Source organism: Panicum hallii, chromosome 5 (genome assembly GCF_002211085.1).
Source record: "Panicum hallii strain FIL2 chromosome 5, PHallii_v3.1, whole genome shotgun sequence".
Taxonomy (NCBI): Eukaryota; Viridiplantae; Streptophyta; class Magnoliopsida; order Poales; family Poaceae; genus Panicum; species Panicum hallii.
This window is the reverse complement of record NC_038046.1, coordinates 8,415,711-8,435,231: the sequence shown is the minus strand read 5'-3', so window position 1 is coordinate 8,435,231 and position 19,521 is coordinate 8,415,711. Positions and strand designations below refer to the sequence as shown.

Sequence of the window (19,521 nt, the reverse complement as noted above, 5' to 3'; positions counted from 1 at the left end):
TCACGCGGAGGACGCGCGGGAGCGCCTCCCGTCGGCGGCGATGGCGGAAGCCCGCTGCCCTAGCCGCATCGAACTTCCCCTGTTTCTCCCCTATTTCAAGGAAGACGCGAAGTTTTTTAGAACGAAGACGAGGACACTGGGCTTCTTTGAAACGTTGCTTCGCCTGGCGGAGGGGCTTAACTGCTAAAACGCTGCTATCGTTCGATGCAAAACGGACGGCGCCGATCTGCTGCTTGCACGATTGCACGGGAGAGCGGATTGCACCGCAGTCGGAGCCGGTTGCAGGTCGGTGGGATTGTTTGTCGAGGAGAGGAAGGGAGAAGACAGACAGGAGACTAGAGGAGAGGCAAAAACTGGGGGCTCCACCACGCAAAACATGATGCAGCTCGTAAGTGGGCTGGTCCGTGCAAACTACATTAGGCCCACAATTCACTCTGCCCTAGTTTCATTTCTTTTCAATTTTGCCGCTTACACGGAGTCAGTCCTTTTGGTGCTTATATTCAAAGTGGTTTCCTAAAAACCCTCCCCTATAACTTCATATTGTTGACTTATTCAAACAGCCCTCAAATCTTACGTCTAGCACATTATAATGCTCTCATGTGTGTTTGAGGGGGGGGGGGGGGAAACGAGAGTAACGGTGAGAGTGAGTAGTGAGTGCATTAGTCTATCGCAAAAGAAAACAATCGTGCACAAAGGTTTTGCTTGTGAGAATAATTGAAATGTAAGAACCTTTAGGCCCCGTTCGGTTACCATTCCGAGCCGTTCCTGGCTCGGAACTAATCCAGCTGATCATTGCTACTGTAAATAAACCTGCCATTCCAGCTGGAATAGTTCCAGACACCTGTTCCCATGTAAACACGGGCCCTTAAGCGGAGGTTCGTATAAAGAGAAGAACTCTAGACATCGCCAAAGCCGGTATCTAATGTTTTTAGAGCTTCTTGACCATTCCCCTAGTTCTGGTTGTTGCCGTGCCCGTGATTGTTCTGTACTACCGTATGGAAATTGGATGCTCATGTTCCCACGTGTTCCAAGGTGGCCCCCCAATATCAGCATGCACCTTTCAGTTGGGTTTGCGCGTGCGGATGTATAGAAATGTTCACATTACCGAGAAGGAAGCTGCCATAAAAAAAGCTTCCAGAAAAACAATTCAAGCGTAGACCCTGGACTCTTGAGTAAAGGTCAAATTCGGCAATCAGACGTGTCGCTTCGCCGGTCTAGCCGGCACGATGCTCGTGCCGCGTAGCCAATCCAGAGATAACACCACCACCACGCGTAGGCGTAGCGCAATGCGCAACGGCATAGCCTGGACTGGAGGGAACGGCGAGCCGGCGGCGACTCGTCCGATCCTTGCTTCTTCCTCCGGCTCCGCGCTAGATCGTAGTAGGCAGCAGGCACCACCCCACCAAACCCACCGGCCCACCAGGCCACCACGCATCTCCCTCGCGGCTCGCGCGCCCGCTGTCCTCGCGCGTTCCGTTCCATACCGCCCGTCCACCCCCAGCCAGCCCCCAAATCCGGCTTCCCCCCGCAAGGCCGCAACCAAAGCTCTCCGTTTCCCCACGCCTCTCCAATCCCGCTCCTCCCACTCCTCCGGCCCTCCTTCCAGAGCCTTCTCTGGCGACGACCCTCGCCGCGGCGCCACGAATCTAGGGTTCCCCTTTCCCGCCGCGGGCCGGATCACGCTCGGGGGGAGCCCCCGCGATGCTGCCGTGCGCGAGGTCGGTGCTGCGCAGGAGGGGGGTGGCGTCGTCCCTCCTGCGGAGGTGCGGCGGGGAGGTCGAGTGCGCCCCTGGCACGGGGGAGGCGCTCGCCAATGCCAGGTGCGCGAGCACGCTTTCCGCGCTCGGCGGCGGCGGCCGCGTGCTCGGGCGCGGCGGCCGGTGGGCCGATCCGCGGGCCGGCGCGATGGGCGCGGGGCGATTGGCGCGCACACAGACCAGGTGCTTCCTCGGGTGCGGCGACGGGGAGGAGGGGGGCGTGCTCTCCAAGGTCTACGAGGAGAGGCGCGTGATGGGGTAGGTGGTCAATCGAGCGAGTTGCCTTGTAGCTGTTCTGGTGTCGTAACATGGAAATCGTTGGTGATTGTGGTGTTGTTTCGGTTGCTTTTGGTAAGCTTAGGTACTCACCGGAGCAAATGTTTGCGGTTGTCGCCGCGGTGGACCTCTACGAGGACTTTGTGCCGTGGTGCCAGCGGTCCAGGATTATCAGGCGACACGATGACTGCTCATTCGATGCTGAGCTCGAAATTGGATTCAAGTTCCTTGTCGAAAGCTATGTGTCTCATGTGGAGATGGAGAAGCCCAAGTATATCAAGGTGAGGGTTGTGTAATGAACTTGCTGTCCCGTGCGTAAGCACTGTAAGTAACTGTACAAACAGCCTATTTCAAGGTTCATCATACACAAGACAGGACAACTGACTTGTTATCGTTTGCTGCTGATTGCATGCCATGCTTATGTATAGCCACTAGCATAATTTATCTGTCTGCGATACTACGAGCAGGACTTGGTTATTGTTTGTAATGTCGACCTGCAAATGGATATACCTCCGAATGAAGTATTTAGATGTTACCTTTCATAACCGACTCCTTTCTTGTTTAACTGATACTTGTACTTCCTGCGTGGTTTCGTGTTTGGTTGGCATAATTTTGTATGAAACTTACTCTAAAGTCACATATATATTTCTGTAAAAGATGTATTAGTTATGGTTACTTTTTTCATTGATAATGTCCGTTTCTTCAATTTAGAGAACATCTGTCTTTCAATTCAAAGAATCCCTACCTACATTTGGGGATTGTCTTGTGCTTACTAGTTCACAGCATTGCAAGGGAATGGATATAATTGTTGGCTAGGATTTACCTTATCACACACGCACAATCAGATCTCAAAAATGTTACCTCAGCTGATGTAGCAATAAGTGCCCATTTGGTGTTAGGCAATCGTTGTTAGGAATGTCAATCTATTCATTTCTTAGGTACACCGCATTAAAATTCACATAGATTAATCTGAGCATGTCTTCTAGATTAAGTGTTCATGTTTTGTGCAATCAGGGAGACAAGATAGTTTGGCTATGAATTTAGAGGTTGCATGCCTGCATGTACAAAACCATTAGAAAACAAAGTGCCTTCAGTTGTGAATCAGATTACCAATCGTCTGCTTTCTGTTGAATAGCTTGGATGAGCTGTTCTGAACGGTAAACTGCAACCTTTATGGTGAAACTAGTTTATTCTATGCAACATAGATGTTCTACGATACAATTTTTAGATGATTGATGTGTGTCTGATTGTGCCACAGAAAATATTGTTCTAGGTCTCTAGAATTATGGATTTATCGTACCTGTAGCATCTTCTGACTTCTGAGTACATTTATTTTTCATCTTAGGCCATTCCCAGTGCTAGTTTTATAGGAGTTTCATGCACATTAAATACAATGACACATCAGCTAATTTGGTGACGTGGCAGAAAATTTAATAGGAGAGAGAAGGAACCAGTTTCATCTAGGTGAATACAGCTTGACATGAATACCAACTCTTGATGAGTCATGAAATTAAATGCCATGTGGAGTCTATGAAACAACAATGTGAAACTATGCATTGGAGGGATGGTTTCAAACACCATTTCATTTTCTTCTTGCTGATGTGGCAGTCTTGGAAACATCAATATGAAACCCCTCCAGTGTGATTAGCCTGTTGTGTTCAATATCATAGTGGCATTTTCCTTTTTTTTTCAAAAGAGTCTGATATTTTAGTTTCTTCTAGTGTTATATCTATCTTGTGTCCAACATTTTGCCTATGCATGAGAAAATTACATTGTGTTGTTTTACACTTCTGACTGGTATCGCCTATATGCAGACGACAGCATCTGAAAGTGGACTTTTTGATCATTTGATAAACGTTTGGGAATTTAAGCCTGGTCCTGTTCCTGGGACCTGTGACCTCTACTTCTTAGTTGATTTTAAATTTCAATCACCACTGTATCGTCAGGTAAAATGAGCTTCTAATGATATCGCACTTCTATTAAGTCATCATATGGCTGTTGTTTCTCTTACAATCTGTCTTTCTTGTCTCAGGTTGCATCAATGTTCTTCAAGGAAGTAGTTTCACGGCTAGTGAGCTCATTTAGTGATCGGTGTTTTAGAATATATGGACCTCCTGTACCGGTGCTTGAAAATACTTATGGACAAGGAAGATGAATCTGTTATAAATCCAATTTTGAAGGATTTGCCCTTGGTGGATCCCTGGAGGATTCCTTGTAGTCAACGCATAATCCTTCCCTGACAAGCCATCATAGTGCCATTTAGGGTGCTATCAGGCGAGAAATTGTCTTAAGGAAATCAGCCACTGTTGAGTTTTCATTCTTTGGCTATTTCTGAGGTTACTTTTTTTTTCATGTATTACTAAATCAGTTTCCCATGTGTAACAAGGAAATGGCCATTTCTCACGATTATTTACCCAGTCTTATCAGATTATGATGAAAAGGTCTGTTTGTTGAGGTATATGTCTACTATAAACTCTTTGGGCATTGTATGTGTTACATCTTTCTCCAGAAATTGGCATCAAGAGACCAAGTTTATGAAGATGCACTCGCGCTCGAGAGCATTCTACCAAAAATCTGTGCTGTTCGTTTATTGATTAATTAGGATTATTAAATTCGTCTCGTGAATTAACACCCATATGTGCAAAAGGTTTTATAAATAGATTTTATTTAATACTTCTAAATGATAAGATTATTTTTAATGTGACGGGGCTAAACTTTAGCCCTCCAGGGTCTAAGCTTTTTTTTCCAGCATGTGTATTACGACAATTCAACAGAAGTGTTGAACGGTACGGTGAAAATGAAAGACTCCTTCCGTTCAAATTATAGATCGTTTTAATTGTTTAGATTCATAAATATTATTATTATTATGTATCTAGACATATGTTATATCTAGATGTGCAATAATATGTATGAAACTAAACAACTAAAACGACCTACAAATATAGATTGAAAAAGAATAACTAAAATAATCTGACGCAGCTAGCCAGCTTGGAGCTTGCACTAGCAAAATGTAGGACCGAATCCTCAGGAACCGCGTTTGTACGATTTTCTCCTGCAATCGGCGGCTGCGGGAGCATCTAGCTCTTGCATCCGTCGCACGCGCCGGTTCCGACGAGGCCGGAGATCAGGCTCGCCAGCCTCCGGCCCGCCGCGCCCTGCCTGACCGCATCAATGTCTCCCCCGACCGAGCACTCGGCCGCCGATCCCTCCTCGCCGCTGCCCGCCGCGCACCACGCGCCCGGCGTGACGCCGTCCAGCGGGCGCCGCAGCACCTCCTCGTCTATCCTCTGCAGCAGCGCCTCGTCGTCGCCGAACCGCCCGGCGAAGGCGGCCCCGCTGCCCACCAGGGCGTCGTACCGCGACCGCAGGTCCATCCCCTGTGGCGGCGGCACGTCGAACCGGACGCTGTGGTTGACGGTGCTATTCCTCAAGCGCGGCGAGTTGGCCATGACCGTCTGGAAGTAGAACTCCGCGGCGTCCATCGTGTTGCTGAAGTACATGAGCAGCGTCCGCGGCAGGTTGTCCGGCGCCGCCACGCAGTGCTCCACGAACGCCCGGCTCAGTATCGGCGAGGGAGAACCTGATGCGATCAAATCAAATGCGTCGTCAGAGAAATGCTGCGGATTTGCAGCGGAATGCAGAGAGAGAGCTTGCGTTACCTCTGAAGAGCTCGAACGCGTCAGGCTTCTCCCGGCGCCCCGACGAGAAGGAGAGCTCGGCGTTGGTGCTCTGCAGGAGATTCTGGTCGACGACGACCACGTGATGGCTTTCGGAATCGGCCCTGTGATCGATGAAGTTCAGGTCCCTCGGCACCGAGGAGAAGGCGTGGAGCAGGTCTGCAGACAGAGGGCTACCGACCGTCAGCGGCACGACACGATGATCGATGGGAATCAGAAACGGACCAGGCAGGCCCACGACGTGATAGCCTGCGGCACCCACCGTCCTGCGTCACGAGCGGGTAGTCCGCGGCGCCGAGCGCGACGAGCCAGTCCCAGTCCGCGCCGACCCTCAGCAGGATGGCCGCGCCGCGGAGAGCCGCCGCGACGGCGGACGGTCCGCGGCCGTCGAGGGCGTCCCCCCGGCCGATGACGTGCACGTTCCCGTACTCGAGGAACGCCCGCTCCGACCGGACGTAGCTGGCCAACCTCGCGCGCTCGTACGCGCCGGCGCCGGCGTCCAGGTGGAGCAGGTACCGGTTCCGCGGGTGGTACGCGGCCTTGAGCAGCCGCGTCACCCGGACGAAGTCCCCGTGCCCGCCGGTGATGTAGTACGCGAACACCGGCGGGTACCCGGGCCCCTTCTTCGGCGCCGCCGCCGCCGACGGCGACTCGGCGTCCGGGCCGTAGGGGTCGCCGTACCCGTACGCCGCTCGGTGGACGAGCGAGCTCGACACGTAGCTGAGCACCAGCAGGCTGGTGGCCAGCGCGGCCAGCGTCGCGAGCGCCGACCACGGCGAGCCGCACGTCGCGAGCCAGGAAGAATGGGCCATCGCGGCGCAGGCGCGGAGAGCTTGGGGTTCTTGCCTTGCCGTGAGCCCGTGGGTGGGTGATGCGCGGGGGAGCAGGTGCTCCTGCTATGCTACTGGTAGTTCGCAAGTGTCAACGATGCTCGAGCCGCTGGCAACTGAATTCTTTTCAAAGAAAAAAAAAAGAAACTGGCAGCTGAGTTTGTCTGGGATCGTGGAGGAGCAAACATAAGCCCTGACGCAATGATGGGCGGCGACCGGCGAGGATTAAAAATCCGGCACGACGGAACGGCAAGGATATCTTTCTCGTTCTCTGCTGCCGCGCTACGCGCAGGGGCAGGGCATATGGAGACAAGACACCGCCGCGCCACCGGAGGACGTGCGTCCAAGCAAGGACGAGCCGGCGGGAAGAAACGGTATGATAGGCGAATGGAAGGTACGGACCACGGAGGCACGAGACGACGCGAGGTATCGAGCCGGCATGCTGCGATGCGCCGCGGCGGAACCTTTTCAATCATTGCCGGAATGCAGGCCGCCACATTGCTCTCCGTGGGCTTGATGGAACGACAGAACAGAACAGACTGGCAGTCGTGGTTGGGCTTCACAGTTCGCGCAAATGGGCCAGAAAAGCTTGGCCCATGATCCAGTCTGGTATGAGCTGGCTCGTTCCCGCCGGTCAGGTTGGGCCAGGTTACAATCATAAATTGAGCTGGAGTTTACAGAGAAAAAGAGGCAAGCGGCCCACCCTCTCCAAGTGAGTCAGGTCAAAGCTAAACGTCCCTCCTCCCTTTTTTGCGAGTACCTTCTTCTTCTTCCAGTCTGGTACATTTTGATGTTGTTCCCTGTCAAAATGCGTTTTAACGACTCAGAATAGAAATCCTTACATTGCTAGTTTCTGCTTTTCATGCATTCTGGTTCCTTTTTGTTTTTAATCTTCATCTTAACAATACTTGATGTACCTGTTTTCCCCAACCTCGTTTATACTTCCACACCTACCCCTTTCACTTAACGGTTTCAAGGGCACGCGTAAAATACCACTGAACTAGATGAAACCATATCACCACCGCCGTGCCGCACAGAAACTCCACATGCTGCATGATGGAAGAAGCAATCAGTCTGAAAAGGATAAGCGTATGCGATGTGCCTGGAAAGAAAGACAGACAAGCGCGTGATAGATAGATATAGATATCTCACACCCTGGCTGACCATTTTAGTCCTGGCTCGTTTGGAAGAGCTCCGCATGCTGCATGATGGAAGAAGCGGCTCCACTGGCTCCTCCCGACTCCGTGAGAGGAAAAGGAGAGGGGAAAGAAAAATAGCTCCAGTAAATATTGTTTTGTTAAGAGGAGCCGGAGCCGGAGCCGGAGTGGACTAGATCTCTTCCAAACATGCCCTAACAGATTACTTTGACTCGCACAAGTCAGAGTGTCCGACCCGTTTAATTCAAAAGTCATTAGCACACAAAGCAACATATCGATTAAGAATTCATATCCCAAAATATGCACTCCAAAAATAACAGCGACAAAATTTTTAGCTAAACTACAGAGCATGTAATCTCCCCAAAACACATTTGAGTGCGAGGTCAAAATCCAGTAGACAAAGATGGGCAAAAGTAGAAATGCACACGCTGACACGCTTCACGGCGGTAGCAGGGACGGTGAGACAGGCGACCATTTCCAGCTTAAAAAAATCTTACTACAGGTGCAGCTGACCGGACCTGGACGGAGGGCCCCACCGAGCATTGCACGTTATCCATGGCTCCTCGAGCGCGGCCCCGGCGCATCCTGGCCCTCGGATCCGGCCGAGCTCGCATCGCATGCATGCGCACTCTCTGCCTTCCAAACGGAGGGACGGGGAAATTAAACAACGGGATTACGGGAAGGCTTCAAAAAGCCAGCCCTCCTCCTCTCCCTTCCAGACAGCCAGCCACAGCGCAGCGGTGGGTGTTGTGTGTGTGTGTTGTGTGTCTGCGGGAGAGACCAAACACCAACCTCCCCCACCCCGACCCATCCCTCCCCGCATCCCCACCTCGCCGCCGCCGCCGCCGCCGCCCGCACGGTCTCTTCCCCCGAGGTAAGAGCCGGACCCGACCCCTTCATCCTTTCCTCCTTCGGGGCCGATCGCCGGGCGCCGCGACACGGATTGGTTACCGTGTCGGCGGCGGCGGAGGACTCAGAGGCGGGCGCGGGCGATCGGCGCGGCGCGGACCGATCTTAGCGGCCGTGGCGTCTGATCGCGCGGCGATCGCTCCGGCGCCCGCCGATCTTCTCGTTTTGCGGCGGAAATTTTGGTGGCGGCGCCTGTCCCCGCGGTTGCTGCTGGTTCCGGTAGCGTTTTTTTTTTGGGGGGGTGGGGGGGTGGGGGCGGGTTTCGATATGGTGTTGTGAGGTATCGGCGTGCGTCAATCGCGCGTGTTTTGATCGGTTTTCGAGGGAGGAATCTGTGTCGAGGAGATCGGGATAGGATTTGGGGAGGGAAGGGGGTGACGGGGAGCGACTGTTGGGAAATCTCATATCGTGGCTTGCGTTGATTGTTTGGCCACAAATGGGATAAGGTTCAGGACCTCGTGTGTGAGCCCTAGATGGAGAGTGCAAATAAGTGAAGGCTTTATGCATGCTCGATCAGTAATTGTTTATCCAGGATGTGTTCTCTAATGCTCCCAGTGATATTTTATGTTTGATGAGTTGGTTGTAGAATGTAGTACCGGTGTATGGATGACTTACTGGTGCTGCTGTGGTTTTTGATTGACAGATTCGTAGGCGATTGGAAGTGCATGGGGAGAAAGGATGCCAGAGTTGCGTAGTGGAGTCCGGCAATCTCGGTTGAGGGCAAAGAAGGTTGAGGATCTCGTGGCACAGGACCCTGCTGACAACTTGGTTGCGGCAGCACCTACGGTGGCAGGAAGGCGTGGTAGAGGAAGGGGTGGCAGGGGTGGAGGGAGAGGAACAGCACGGGGAAGGGGAGGAAGAGGGCGAGGTGTTCCAGTGATTGACTTGGATCCCGACCAACCTTGTGAGGTTCTTCCAGGAGCTGCTGTGGGTGGTCGCGCTGCAGGTGGGACACTGCCCATTGAGGAATTTGCTGATAAGGCTTTGAAGATGGATGGTGGGAGTGCTGAGAAGATTGCCGGAGGTGAAGATGAAGGGGCTGCATCCCCAGTCCCAGAGAAGGTACATTCTTCATATTCACTTTTGCCTGTCCCATTTTGTGAGTGTATCTTCACGTGGATGCTTTTGGTATCGGTATTATTTCTTGCCATTGAGGTTAATGTTTGGCAGTGAAGTTATCTTAGAAAATGGGATAATAGTGACAAAAATAGTTTTTGGCAAGGTGTCATGTGGCACACGGACTTATAAATGTGTAGTTCAGCTGTGCCTATTTTCCACACAGCTATTTGTTATGCATCTTTGAGACTTACATATATCAACTATTTTACATTATCATAAGCAAGTGACAAACAATGCAGCATCTTCTTACTTACTCTATCATCTTTGTCATGGTTATATCTGAAATAAATATTTTGCAATTTCTAATGGGAATAAATGAATCAAATGCTAATATAGTCATATTTATATGCACAATTCTTAGCTAGAGGTCTAGCTATGTCTAAATTTCTGGGATAGCTCGTGGATCCAAGATGTAGTAACCTAAATAAGTTAGGAGTGCGTTAGAAAACAGAAAATTATAGATTCAAGATGGGTGGATATCATTTTCATGAGGAAAACAGTTATGTCCTTTAACACTAGATTTCTTAACGTGTTGCTTGGTAATTAGATGCTTTCAGTCACATGTGTGACATGGTAGGTGCAGCAGCCAACATTCATGTTTTGTCTGTTTCTGAGGCCACTTCCATGGAATTCTTCATGATCCCTTCCGAGTGGTATGTCTGTAGATGCAGTTGCTTTGGAGACTTAATTTAGTCAGGTGAAGCGGCATGTCTGATTCTAATGTTCTATTTCCCAACCTTTACCACTAATCTTGCTTGGCAAGGTTGGCCAAGGCAAATCTTGCTACTGGAGGAGAGACATTTTGGCTATCCCTCAAAAGCTAGGAAATCCTTGCCCATCTTGCCCAAATACAAACCGAGCATGGGAACCAACCATACTTTGCTGTCCACTTACTAGGTAAGGCAAGGCAGGGTGGACAAGGAAACCAAATGTGACCCTAATTTAGATTGAAATTGGGTCAGATAATTTTTTTATTGCTAGGCGAGTCGAGCTGTATGTAGAAGGGAAGTGGACCTTTCCAGATGTGAACGTGATAAAACCTATGCATCTGTAAATAGGCCAGATTACAGTATTTGATATCAAAAGTATTAAAGTGAGATCTAACAAGGACTTGCTATAAAAGATATAGTCAACTCACATCTCTGATCAGCTTTTGAGCAATCTAAAGTTCGATATATCTCAAATTCTAGTAAAAAAATCACTTTTGGAAATAATCTACTGTTGGAAATAATCTGTAGTTTTCATATATCACTTTTACTACATCTCGTAAAAAAATAATCTACTGTTGGAAATAACCACCAATACCTCAAATTCTAGCATGCTTTTTTTTCCCACTCTACTTGTAAGATGTAAATTCATTGATTAAAACTTAGAATCTTACCAACAAATGCATGTATTGCTTAAGTGACCATGTACTCCAGGTTCATGGGATTATGTTTTAGTAATATTTATGTTATTAACTGGTTAGAACTTATGGCTGTGGCCAGTGATGTAAAAACTTAGAACTGCAAGTTTGCAACCGAGTTTGAAAATAAATAATCTTTTGCAGGTTCAAGTAGGCCATTCTCCGCAATACAAGGTAGAGCGGAAGTTGGGCAAAGGTGGTTTTGGTCAAGTTTATGTTGGCAGAAGGATTTCTGGGGGAACAGAGCGTACGGGGCCTGATGCTTACGAGGTTTATATCTATTCCCCCCCCCTCCCGGTAGTTTTCATGTCCTCTTATATGAAAGGAATGCTAATACATGGCATATCGACTGCAGGTTGCTTTGAAATTTGAGCACCGCAACAGTAAGGGTTGCAATTATGGCCCTCCATATGAGTGGCAAGTTTATAGGTAATTACATTATATTAAGTTGAATGCGTCTATTACAATCTTACAGGAATTTATGAATCATATAGTAAAATGCACCTTGAAACACGATGACACAAATCATTTTTATAGTTTTATGTTTGGTTCAGTAGCTATTGACTTACATTTTAACCTGATACACAAAATATTAATGGGTAAATTACATCGATTGCTTCGTAAGCGTTCTTGCCCCTTTTTTCTTTAATATAATGGTACACAACTCTTGTGCATTCGAGAGAAAAAAAAAGTTACATTGATGGCTCCTTCTCGTTACTATTGGAACTCTGTCGTTTCTTCATTGTTTTGCTTGTATGGCAGCGTTCTGTAAATATGAAAGCAGTCTATCATATTATTAGTGTTTGCTACTTTTGAGGACAAATCTTACTAGTTAACCCCACTAATTTTAATGTTTTTGTTTTGCATGTCTTTAAAGTGCTCTGAATGGGTGTTATGGTGTACCTTGGGTTCATTACAAAGGCCGGCAAGGGGATTACTATGTGCTGGTTAGTTCTTATATATACATAATGAATATGAGTTTATATTACATATGTTAGAGAAATAAACAATACAATTGTTACAGGTGATGGATATTCTAGGACCTAGCCTTTGGGATGTCTGGAATTCATTTGGGCAGACGTAAGATAACTATGTCCTATCTGCTTTGATTCGCTCGTATTTTCCTAAGCAGCTGACCGATCACCTATGTTTGATTCAGGATGACAGCTAATATGGTCGCTTGCATAGCTGTAGAGGCAATTTCTATACTTGAGAAACTCCATGCAAAAGGGTAACTATTGTATTTGCTGGCTTTTATTTGACCTACTGGTTCTCGATATTTGTCTATATATTTATTGGTAATTTTCTGTCAGGTTTGTTCATGGAGATGTTAAACCTGAGAATTTTCTACTTGGCCAACCTGGATCACCTGATGAGAAAAAACTTTTTTTGATTGATCTTGGATTAGGTATGTCGTGTCACTTGATGATATATTGTTTGCAAATATAAAATGACTTGACCAATTTGTCACACTAATCTGTGTTAAAATTCTGTACGCTATGTTTCACGTGCGTTTAAACTTGATATATACCGATGCTGATGTCAAATTCGAGTTAACAAGTATGCATTCCTTCCATTTGCGCTGTCAGCATCTAGATGGAAGGAAGGAGGACTATCTGGGCAACATGTTGAATATGATCAGAAGCCAGATATTTTCAGGTTTGTTTTTTAGCCCCATTAATGTGCTTTTCATTTCCTTTCAATACACTGACCTTACTTTGCCCCTTTCTCAACAGAGGCACAATAAGATATGCTAGTGTCCATGCCCATTTAGGACGTACTGGTAGCAGAAGGGATGATCTGGAATCATTGGCATATACGTTGATATTTCTTCTCAGAGGAAGGTTGCCGTGGCAAGGCTATCAGGTTTGCTATCTTTCTTTCGATGGAATTGATGAATCACGCCATAGAAATATTCTTTTGCTTATTGACTATGTATTATGTTGACTTTCGTATTCAATGAACTTATTTGTCATATTTACGTGCCTGAAAAATCATTTTCTCTTTCTTTTGCCAATGGATTCACAAGTATTGTTTATGTGCTGCGTCTAGTTTCTTTGTATGCCTGAATTGATATATAAATTGAGCTGCTGTTTGAGTACTGATTTATGTTGCAGGGAGAGAACAAGAGTTTTCTTGTTTGCAAGAAGAAAATGGCTACATCTCCAGATCTATTATGCTGTTTTTGCCCACCTCCATTCAAACTCTTCCTAGAGACCGTGACAAATATGAGATTTGATGAAGAACCAAATTACTCGAAGCTTATTTCCCTTTTCGATGAATTGATTGAGCCCCAGCATTTGAGGCCTATTAGAATTGATGGTGCATTAAAGGTTTGTTTTCTTACAATAGTTGTTGATGCATTTTTGCCCTTGTTGTATATCTGGCTTAATTGTACATTTGATTATTTTTGTATGTAGGCTGGACAAAAACGTGGAAGATTGCTTGTAAACCTAGAAGAAGATGAGCAACCGAAGAAGAAAGTTAGACTTGGAAGCCCAGCAAATCAGTGGATTTCAGTTTATAACGCTAGAAGGCCCATGAAGCAGAGGTAACTAAGTGAATAATAGGTTTGTAGGGTGCATGTTTTATGGATCTAGTCATAATTCTTTCAATTTTGAAGTTGGACACTTTGTTGGTAGTCCTTACCCTCACTATATGAAGCGGTATGGTGCGAACATAAATCGCTGATGTCAATAGGATGGTATTTTGATGGTTTAAGGATTAGATAGATGTTTATATACATTTCTGCGTGGACTTTTGTCCATGCTACTACAGCTGTTTGAATGCGGAAAGAGATATTTTTGTTGGTCTTTGTTAAGGAGCAATAGTCACACAGTTGTGCTGCATTCAAGACTGCAGAAGTTTCATATTACCCGCAAAGTATGTAAATTTTGTTAGTTCTTTGCCATTTTGAACATTTAGAACAATACAGCTGAGCATATATACTTCTACTATTAATCAATAAGTTAAATGCATCACCTAAGGTGGTTATATGGCTTTGTTCTCTAAAATTCTTTCTTTCCTTTCAGATACCATTACAATGTAGCAGATGCCAGACTTCATCAACACATAGAGAAGGGTAATGAAGATGGATTGTTCATTAGTTCAGTAGCATCTTCAGCGAACCTTTGGGCCCTTATTATGGACGCAGGAACTGGTTTCACATCTCAAGTTTATGAACTTTCACCCATATTCCTTCATAAGGTATGATCTCAATTCTCAACCATAGTGCCTTTCTAAGCAAGGCTACATTTTAAATTCCAAGTTGCCTTTTCTTTGTTGCATTTTAGGATTGGATTATGGAGCAGTGGGAACATAACTACTACATCAGTGCCATAGCCGGTGCAACGAATGGGAGTTCCTTGGTGGTCATGTCAAAAGGTCTGTCCTAATTGATGTTGGGCTCTTCTATTGCTTGTATACGAAAAATCTTTCAGTTGTGTACTGCTGTCACTGGCCAAACATACACGGAGTTAAAATGCTCTATGCTGACTTGTGGATGCTGTGGCATGCAAAGAAAATGGTTATAATTGGACGGTCTGGTGTTCACATTCTTGTTTGCTTTCTAGTTTCAAGATATGTTACAAGAAAATGTTGAGAATACACATGTGAAAGCAAATCACATGGATGTTTGACATGATACTTCCAAAATCGTGGCCTAAACCAGAAAGAATGAATGAAGAAGTGCCTTTTCATACAGCTAGGTGCAAGCATAACTAACACACGTTTTTGGATCAAAGTAATTGTTTTCTGTGATTCTCTAGAGGTTCATATTCAGATATTTGGCCTGCTCTGTGGCCTTTCGCTTTGCCTTATCTGCATTCAATATCTAGGTATTTCTATTAAGAACTGCCACGAGTTACTCCCGGAACCTGTCTACTCAATGCAGGAACTCCATACACTCAACAGTCTTACAAAGTTAGTGAATCATTCCCCTACAAATGGATCAACAAGAAATGGAAAGAAGGTTTTCATGTTACATCAATGACAACTGCAGGAAGCCGCTGGGGTGTAGTTATGTCGAGGAACTCTGGATATTCTGAACAGGTATTGTAGGAATTGTGTATTTTTTATCAATGCACAAGCTAAATGCATGTTTTGGATAAATTAGCCGTCTAGGGCACTACGGCATATAGAACCATTTGGTATATGAAAATATCTGGTTTTTAAATGAATAAATTGACTCATTCTACAGGATATAATTGATATTCCTTTTGTAAACTTTATGGGTGTGTTTTTCATGTTTGAAATCAATTTGATCTTTCTTTGTTTCTCTCTTATTATGCAATGCAGGTAGTAGAATTGGATTTTCTTTATCCTAGTGAAGGTATCCACCGACGATGGGAGAACGGGTATAGAATAACTTCTACAGCAGCCACTGGTGATCAAGCTGCTTTTATATTGAGTATACCCAAAAGAAAGTTGATGGACGAGACACAAGAAACCCTTAGAACATCAGCTTTTCCAAGCAACCATGTGAAGGTACGATCATATATTTTATTTATTGACTGCACTGTCAAAATTAGGTTGATTTATTTGGACTCTTGAGTCTTAAGTGCTGATGTTATTTTTTGTCAACTTGGCATGTCGATTTGCAGTTTCATTTTTTAAGCAATATTTTGCACCCTGGAGCAGGGGCTCAAAACACCCCATCTAACATCAACAATGTACTACGGATTTTTTGCAGGAGAAATGGGCCAAGAATCTTTACATTGCTTCAATATGCTATGGCCGGACAGTGTCATGAGGCTTGCTCGGCACTGCATCCCAAATCGGGAGAGAACATATTCAGATGAGTAGATATCAGAAAAATCAGCAATTTTTGTTGCTGGTCTCTGTTATTCTGTGTGTGTAGGTAAACTGGTTAAGATGAACCACCTTACCATGGCCAGAGTAGGAGCTCAAGAAAGAACAGGAAGGTAGGTGGAAAGCAAGCAGCCAATAAGCAGGCGTGGAGGATGTGACCCGGCTAGTGGCGGTGCAGACGCCGATGGCGTCGACTGTTTTGCATCAGCATGTTTTGCTTCGCTCCTGACTGCTGTGCAAAGAGTAGACAGCTTGTAGCCTCCTTCGGAGGCAACTCAATCTGAGAACCCACTGTGTATAGCGTATCATGTCAGTGCATTTTGTTTAGTGGAAGCCAAGTTCCATGTTTCTGGAACTCTGGAAATGCTAAGTTATTGTGTGAGGAGAACAAGTGTACTGATAAAATTCGGTGTATCGATTCCATTATTTGATAATTCCCATTGCAGTAATTAATGCAATAACGTTGCATTACTTATCATCATGGAATTACATGTACATTACTTATCATCAACCCTGGAATAACGCATGAACGACCAGAGCACTAAACTAGTGTAAAGAAGAACAGGGTAGCAATGAACTCAAAGTAGCAACCGAGACAGATACATAAAGTGAGGGCAGCTACTGCTACCTCAAAGTAGCAACCGAGACTGATACATAGGGCGAGAGCAGCAAAGATATCACTACAAATCTTAGGTTAGCAACACCACTATAAGCTTCAAGGAAGATGAACTCCTCATGAATCTCGTCCTTCAAGGCTTCAAGCCTGCTCCTCATCAGCTCATTCCCCAGCCCCCTTATCGTCAAGGAAGAAAATGGTGTCATGAACTCATGATGGATTACTACTTGCTGCCTTGCTGGTGGTAAGCGAGATAGAAGAAGAGTGGATGATGAGCGCACCTGGTCCTTCTAGGATTCACCGAACAAACAGCACAGAATGAGGACGATCTTGAATAAGCAGAACTTTATGGTCAGATTCCTTCGCTGCAGACGATGAGCATGTGCAGGATCAGTATGTAGTCTACATGGTTGCTGTAAAACGAGCAGGGGCGAGGGAGACAAGAGGACTCACGGCGCGCGTGTGGCACTGTGGCCTCGGCGCGGGCGCCTGCGGTGGAGACGTGGAGTGGCAGCGGGGCCTTCGGGCGCGGGCGCGGAGGGGAGGGCGCCGACGAGGCTCAAGACGGCCGGGCTGCCGGCGCGGACCGCCCTGCTGTTCTTGGGCGACGGCTCCGGGGTCGGGGACGGGGTGGCGCTGTCGGGTGAAGGGAACTGGGCGCTCGCTGCGCCCTCCTCGGCGACGGCGCCCGGGCTCGCCATCACGACGACGAGGGCGCCGATCAGGAGGAGCGAGGGGAGGCTGGCGACGGCGGCCTTCCGGGACGCCATGTTTTGGCCGGCGAGCGACGTCGCGATGGCTAGCTACGGCGGCCGGCGGTGCGGGGGGTTTTTGCAACGGCGACGTACGAGGAGGGCGCTAGCAGATCGACTGGAGTGGGGAAAACAAATACCAGCGGGGTGCTGCTGCTTCTGCTTGCTGCTGCTTGGTCAGGGACTCAGGGCAGCGTCGATCAGTGTGGGCCCGTGCGCTTTGTGCTTGATGTGTGTGGGACTGTGGCACAACCGCACCAGCAAGCCTTTCGCCGTAACTGGCATGCGAGCGACGCCGCGTCTAGCCAAAGCCGACGCATTGTTTCACAATTGCGGTAACCGGGAGTGATGGGGCGGAGGGTCGGCACGTTGGCGGCGCCTTCCGCGCCAAGTGCGGACGTGTCGATTGGGCGTCGAGTTCATGAGAACCAACCTCGCACTGCTGGATGACTGGATCCGTGCCTCTCTTACGCAGCCCGGACATGAAATTTTCGGATACACATGTGATCACATGGTTTATCATAACCTTTCATTTTCGAATCAAGGTTAGATAAATCATAGGTAGGTGAAAAAATTTAAAATTAGAATGACCTCAACCAACCTTGTTGTGGCGGCTATCCTAATTTATCGTAACCACAATGTAGATGCTAGCTTCATTTTGGAAACGGGGCAGGCAAGCACGGGTGTAATAATCAGGAATCATCAGGGTACTGGGCTCCTCTCAGCTTGGCGAGTTTTATTTGATTGCTATTCCGCAGAAGAAGCTGGATTCGTTGCATGCTATGATGCACTTCATGTGGCTTTCCAATGGTGTCAGGCTCCTCTTATTTTGGAATCAGACAACGACGTATATTTGTATCAAAAGCTTATCCTCAAATGAGATGGAGCATCACTTATGGCGTCATGGATAACAGATACAAAAGACCTTATATCGGCAATAGGTTATGTAAAGTTGAATCTTGTAAAGACAGGAGCGAAAGCCAGACGAGAAAACCGCTGGGGTCGGATGCATTAAACGCTGAGGTCAACCACATGGATGAACAATGCTAAATAGTGATTTTCCATTGATTTTGGCAAATTCTATCGGGTCCGGCGACCCGGTAGCTGCATGCAGCTTCACCCATGTGTAAAAGAGAGCCTAAAGAGAGCCTAGAATTCAGTATAGCGCATGAATTAAGTCAGCACACTCGTTGGATGAATTCGACTTGTGCTCAAAGATTGTAACCGCCTATGACTTAATAAAATTGGCTCCCTTTACGTCGCAAAAAAAGAGAGAAAATTAGAATAGATAAAAAAATAACGGTTAGATGAATATTATGAAGGGGAAATGGATAGCCCACATAAACAATGGGGGTATCAAATAATGGCTATAAAGAAAATTTATGATTTAATTTTAACAAGCTCACTAGTGATAAATTGTGGTAAATTATAAAAGCAAGAGATCATGGTCCATGTTAGTCTACAAACTAAGTTATGCCTCTACCCTTTGCATGTGGTGCCTTATATAATACAGCATCGCGCCGATTCGCATATGACAAAGTCCTCTGTGAGCTTGTGCTATATAGTTCTAAAGGCATTACGACTTGCTGCGGTGGAGTCATAGAAGATTTAGATATACGTTCTTATGTGTTCAACTATGGGTTTTTGTTCATGATGTATGCCAATGTTTAGACAAATTACTTGACCAACTCGAAGCATGTCTAGAGTTTGCTTATTTCCTACATCTTATTTTGGTTTACTTCCTGGTGGTTGTAGGCGAAATAATTTACTTGCAAGAGTTAATGGTAAATGCATGGATAGTTTAGTATATATTCTCCACTTTTCCTCAAGTGCACGATTGTGTATATTGTCTGACATCGTATACCAAAGTCAAGTGTATTGTTATCATTATATATGAAGTCTTATATGTTGACATGTAATCTTGATACAACTCAACAAATAATCTCTATATTATGTTATCTTTTTATTGTTGTCCAGCAATAATATGATATCTCTTAATTTATGGAAGAAACAAAAGAATATTATAAATTAGAGTAAACTGCTTTGCAGGTCACTAAAGTTATCCTGCAGTTTCATCTAGATCTCTAAACTCTTAAATCATCCATTTAGATACTTAAACTGTGTTAAGTGGTCCATTCGAGATCCCAAATCACCACACGAGCAATCAAAGCTGACGTGGGCACACCACGTACCGCCACGGTGACAAATATTTTA

The 19,521-nt window shown here is 46.4% G+C and overlaps 4 protein-coding genes across 5 annotated transcripts; 2 read left to right on the top strand and 2 right to left on the bottom strand.

Moving 5' to 3' along the window:
* The first annotated feature begins 1,553 nt into the window (after positions 1–1,553).
* LOC112891514 (coenzyme Q-binding protein COQ10 homolog B, mitochondrial) lies at positions 1,554–4,529 on the top strand. The gene is made up of 4 exons (XM_025958395.1): positions 1,554–2,015; positions 2,119–2,314; positions 3,848–3,979; positions 4,066–4,529. Exons 1-4 carry the CDS (start codon positions 1,702–1,704, stop codon positions 4,186–4,188), a joined length of 765 nt encoding a protein of 254 aa, XP_025814180.1. The 5' UTR covers positions 1,554–1,701; the 3' UTR covers positions 4,189–4,529.
* Positions 4,530–4,888: 359 nt separating this feature from the next.
* Positions 4,889–6,522, bottom strand: LOC112892359 (beta-glucuronosyltransferase GlcAT14A-like). The gene is made up of 3 exons (XM_025959541.1): positions 5,973–6,522; positions 5,693–5,869; positions 4,889–5,613 (listed from the first exon to the last, which is right to left on the bottom strand). Exons 1-3 carry the CDS (start codon positions 6,520–6,522, stop codon positions 5,111–5,113), a joined length of 1,230 nt encoding a protein of 409 aa, XP_025815326.1. The 3' UTR covers positions 4,889–5,110.
* Positions 6,523–8,429: 1,907 nt separating this feature from the next.
* On the top strand, positions 8,430–16,373 carry LOC112893199 (casein kinase 1-like protein HD16). Its single transcript, XM_025960398.1, has 17 exons — positions 8,430–8,571; positions 9,250–9,668; positions 11,275–11,400; positions 11,486–11,559; positions 12,008–12,077; positions 12,155–12,210; positions 12,290–12,361; positions 12,444–12,538; positions 12,720–12,789; positions 12,867–12,996; positions 13,248–13,463; positions 13,551–13,681; positions 14,163–14,337; positions 14,424–14,514; positions 15,023–15,180; positions 15,427–15,615; positions 15,821–16,373. Exons 2-17 carry the CDS (start codon positions 9,285–9,287, stop codon positions 15,878–15,880), a joined length of 2,097 nt encoding a protein of 698 aa, XP_025816183.1. The 5' UTR covers positions 8,430–8,571; positions 9,250–9,284; the 3' UTR covers positions 15,881–16,373.
* Positions 16,374–16,524: 151 nt separating this feature from the next.
* Positions 16,525–17,409, bottom strand: LOC112893200 (translation initiation factor IF-2-like). Of its 2 annotated transcripts, none has more exons than XM_025960400.1 (2): positions 17,009–17,409; positions 16,525–16,920 (listed from the first exon to the last, which is right to left on the bottom strand). In XM_025960400.1, the coding sequence occupies exons 1-2, from the start codon at positions 17,323–17,325 to the stop codon at positions 16,908–16,910; spliced, it is 330 nt and encodes a 109-aa protein (XP_025816185.1). In that variant the 5' UTR covers positions 17,326–17,409; the 3' UTR covers positions 16,525–16,907. The 2 variants fall into 2 exon arrangements, with proteins under 2 accessions (XP_025816185.1, XP_025816184.1); XM_025960399.1 differs by having other exon boundaries at positions 16,525–16,915.
* Between the last annotated feature and the right edge of the window lie 2,112 nt (positions 17,410–19,521).

What these genes read in the sequence shown, in the direction of transcription:
- LOC112891514 (XM_025958395.1), top strand. Translation starts at nt 1,702, where the DNA reads ATGCTGCCGTGCGCGAGGTCGGTGCTGCGCAGGAGGGGGGTGGCGTCG. An exon ending in GAGGAGAGGCGCGTGATGGG is followed by an intron (nt 2,016 to 2,118) that starts GTAGGTGGTCAA and finishes TGGTAAGCTTAG; the next exon opens with GTACTCACCGGAGCAAATGT. An exon ending in AGAAGCCCAAGTATATCAAG is followed by an intron (nt 2,315 to 3,847) that starts GTGAGGGTTGTG and finishes GCCTATATGCAG; the next exon opens with ACGACAGCATCTGAAAGTGG.
- LOC112892359 (XM_025959541.1), bottom strand. Translation starts at nt 6,522, where the DNA reads ATGGCCCATTCTTCCTGGCTCGCGACGTGCGGCTCGCCGTGGTCGGCG. An exon ending in CCCGCTCGTGACGCAGGACG is followed by an intron (nt 5,870 to 5,972) that starts GTGGGTGCCGCA and finishes CTCTGTCTGCAG; the next exon opens with ACCTGCTCCACGCCTTCTCC. An exon ending in CGCGTTCGAGCTCTTCAGAG is followed by an intron (nt 5,614 to 5,692) that starts GTAACGCAAGCT and finishes TGATCGCATCAG; the next exon opens with GTTCTCCCTCGCCGATACTG.
- LOC112893199 (XM_025960398.1), top strand. Translation starts at nt 9,285, where the DNA reads ATGCCAGAGTTGCGTAGTGGAGTCCGGCAATCTCGGTTGAGGGCAAAG. An exon ending in TTTGATTGATCTTGGATTAG is followed by an intron (nt 12,539 to 12,719) that starts GTATGTCGTGTC and finishes TTGCGCTGTCAG; the next exon opens with CATCTAGATGGAAGGAAGGA. An exon ending in AGAAGGCCCATGAAGCAGAG is followed by an intron (nt 13,682 to 14,162) that starts GTAACTAAGTGA and finishes CTTTCCTTTCAG; the next exon opens with ATACCATTACAATGTAGCAG.
- LOC112893200 (XM_025960399.1), bottom strand. Translation starts at nt 17,325, where the DNA reads ATGGCGTCCCGGAAGGCCGCCGTCGCCAGCCTCCCCTCGCTCCTCCTG. An exon ending in CACAGTGCCACACGCGCGCC is followed by an intron (nt 16,916 to 17,008) that starts GTGAGTCCTCTT and finishes TCTGCAGCGAAG; the next exon opens with GAATCTGACCATAAAGTTCT.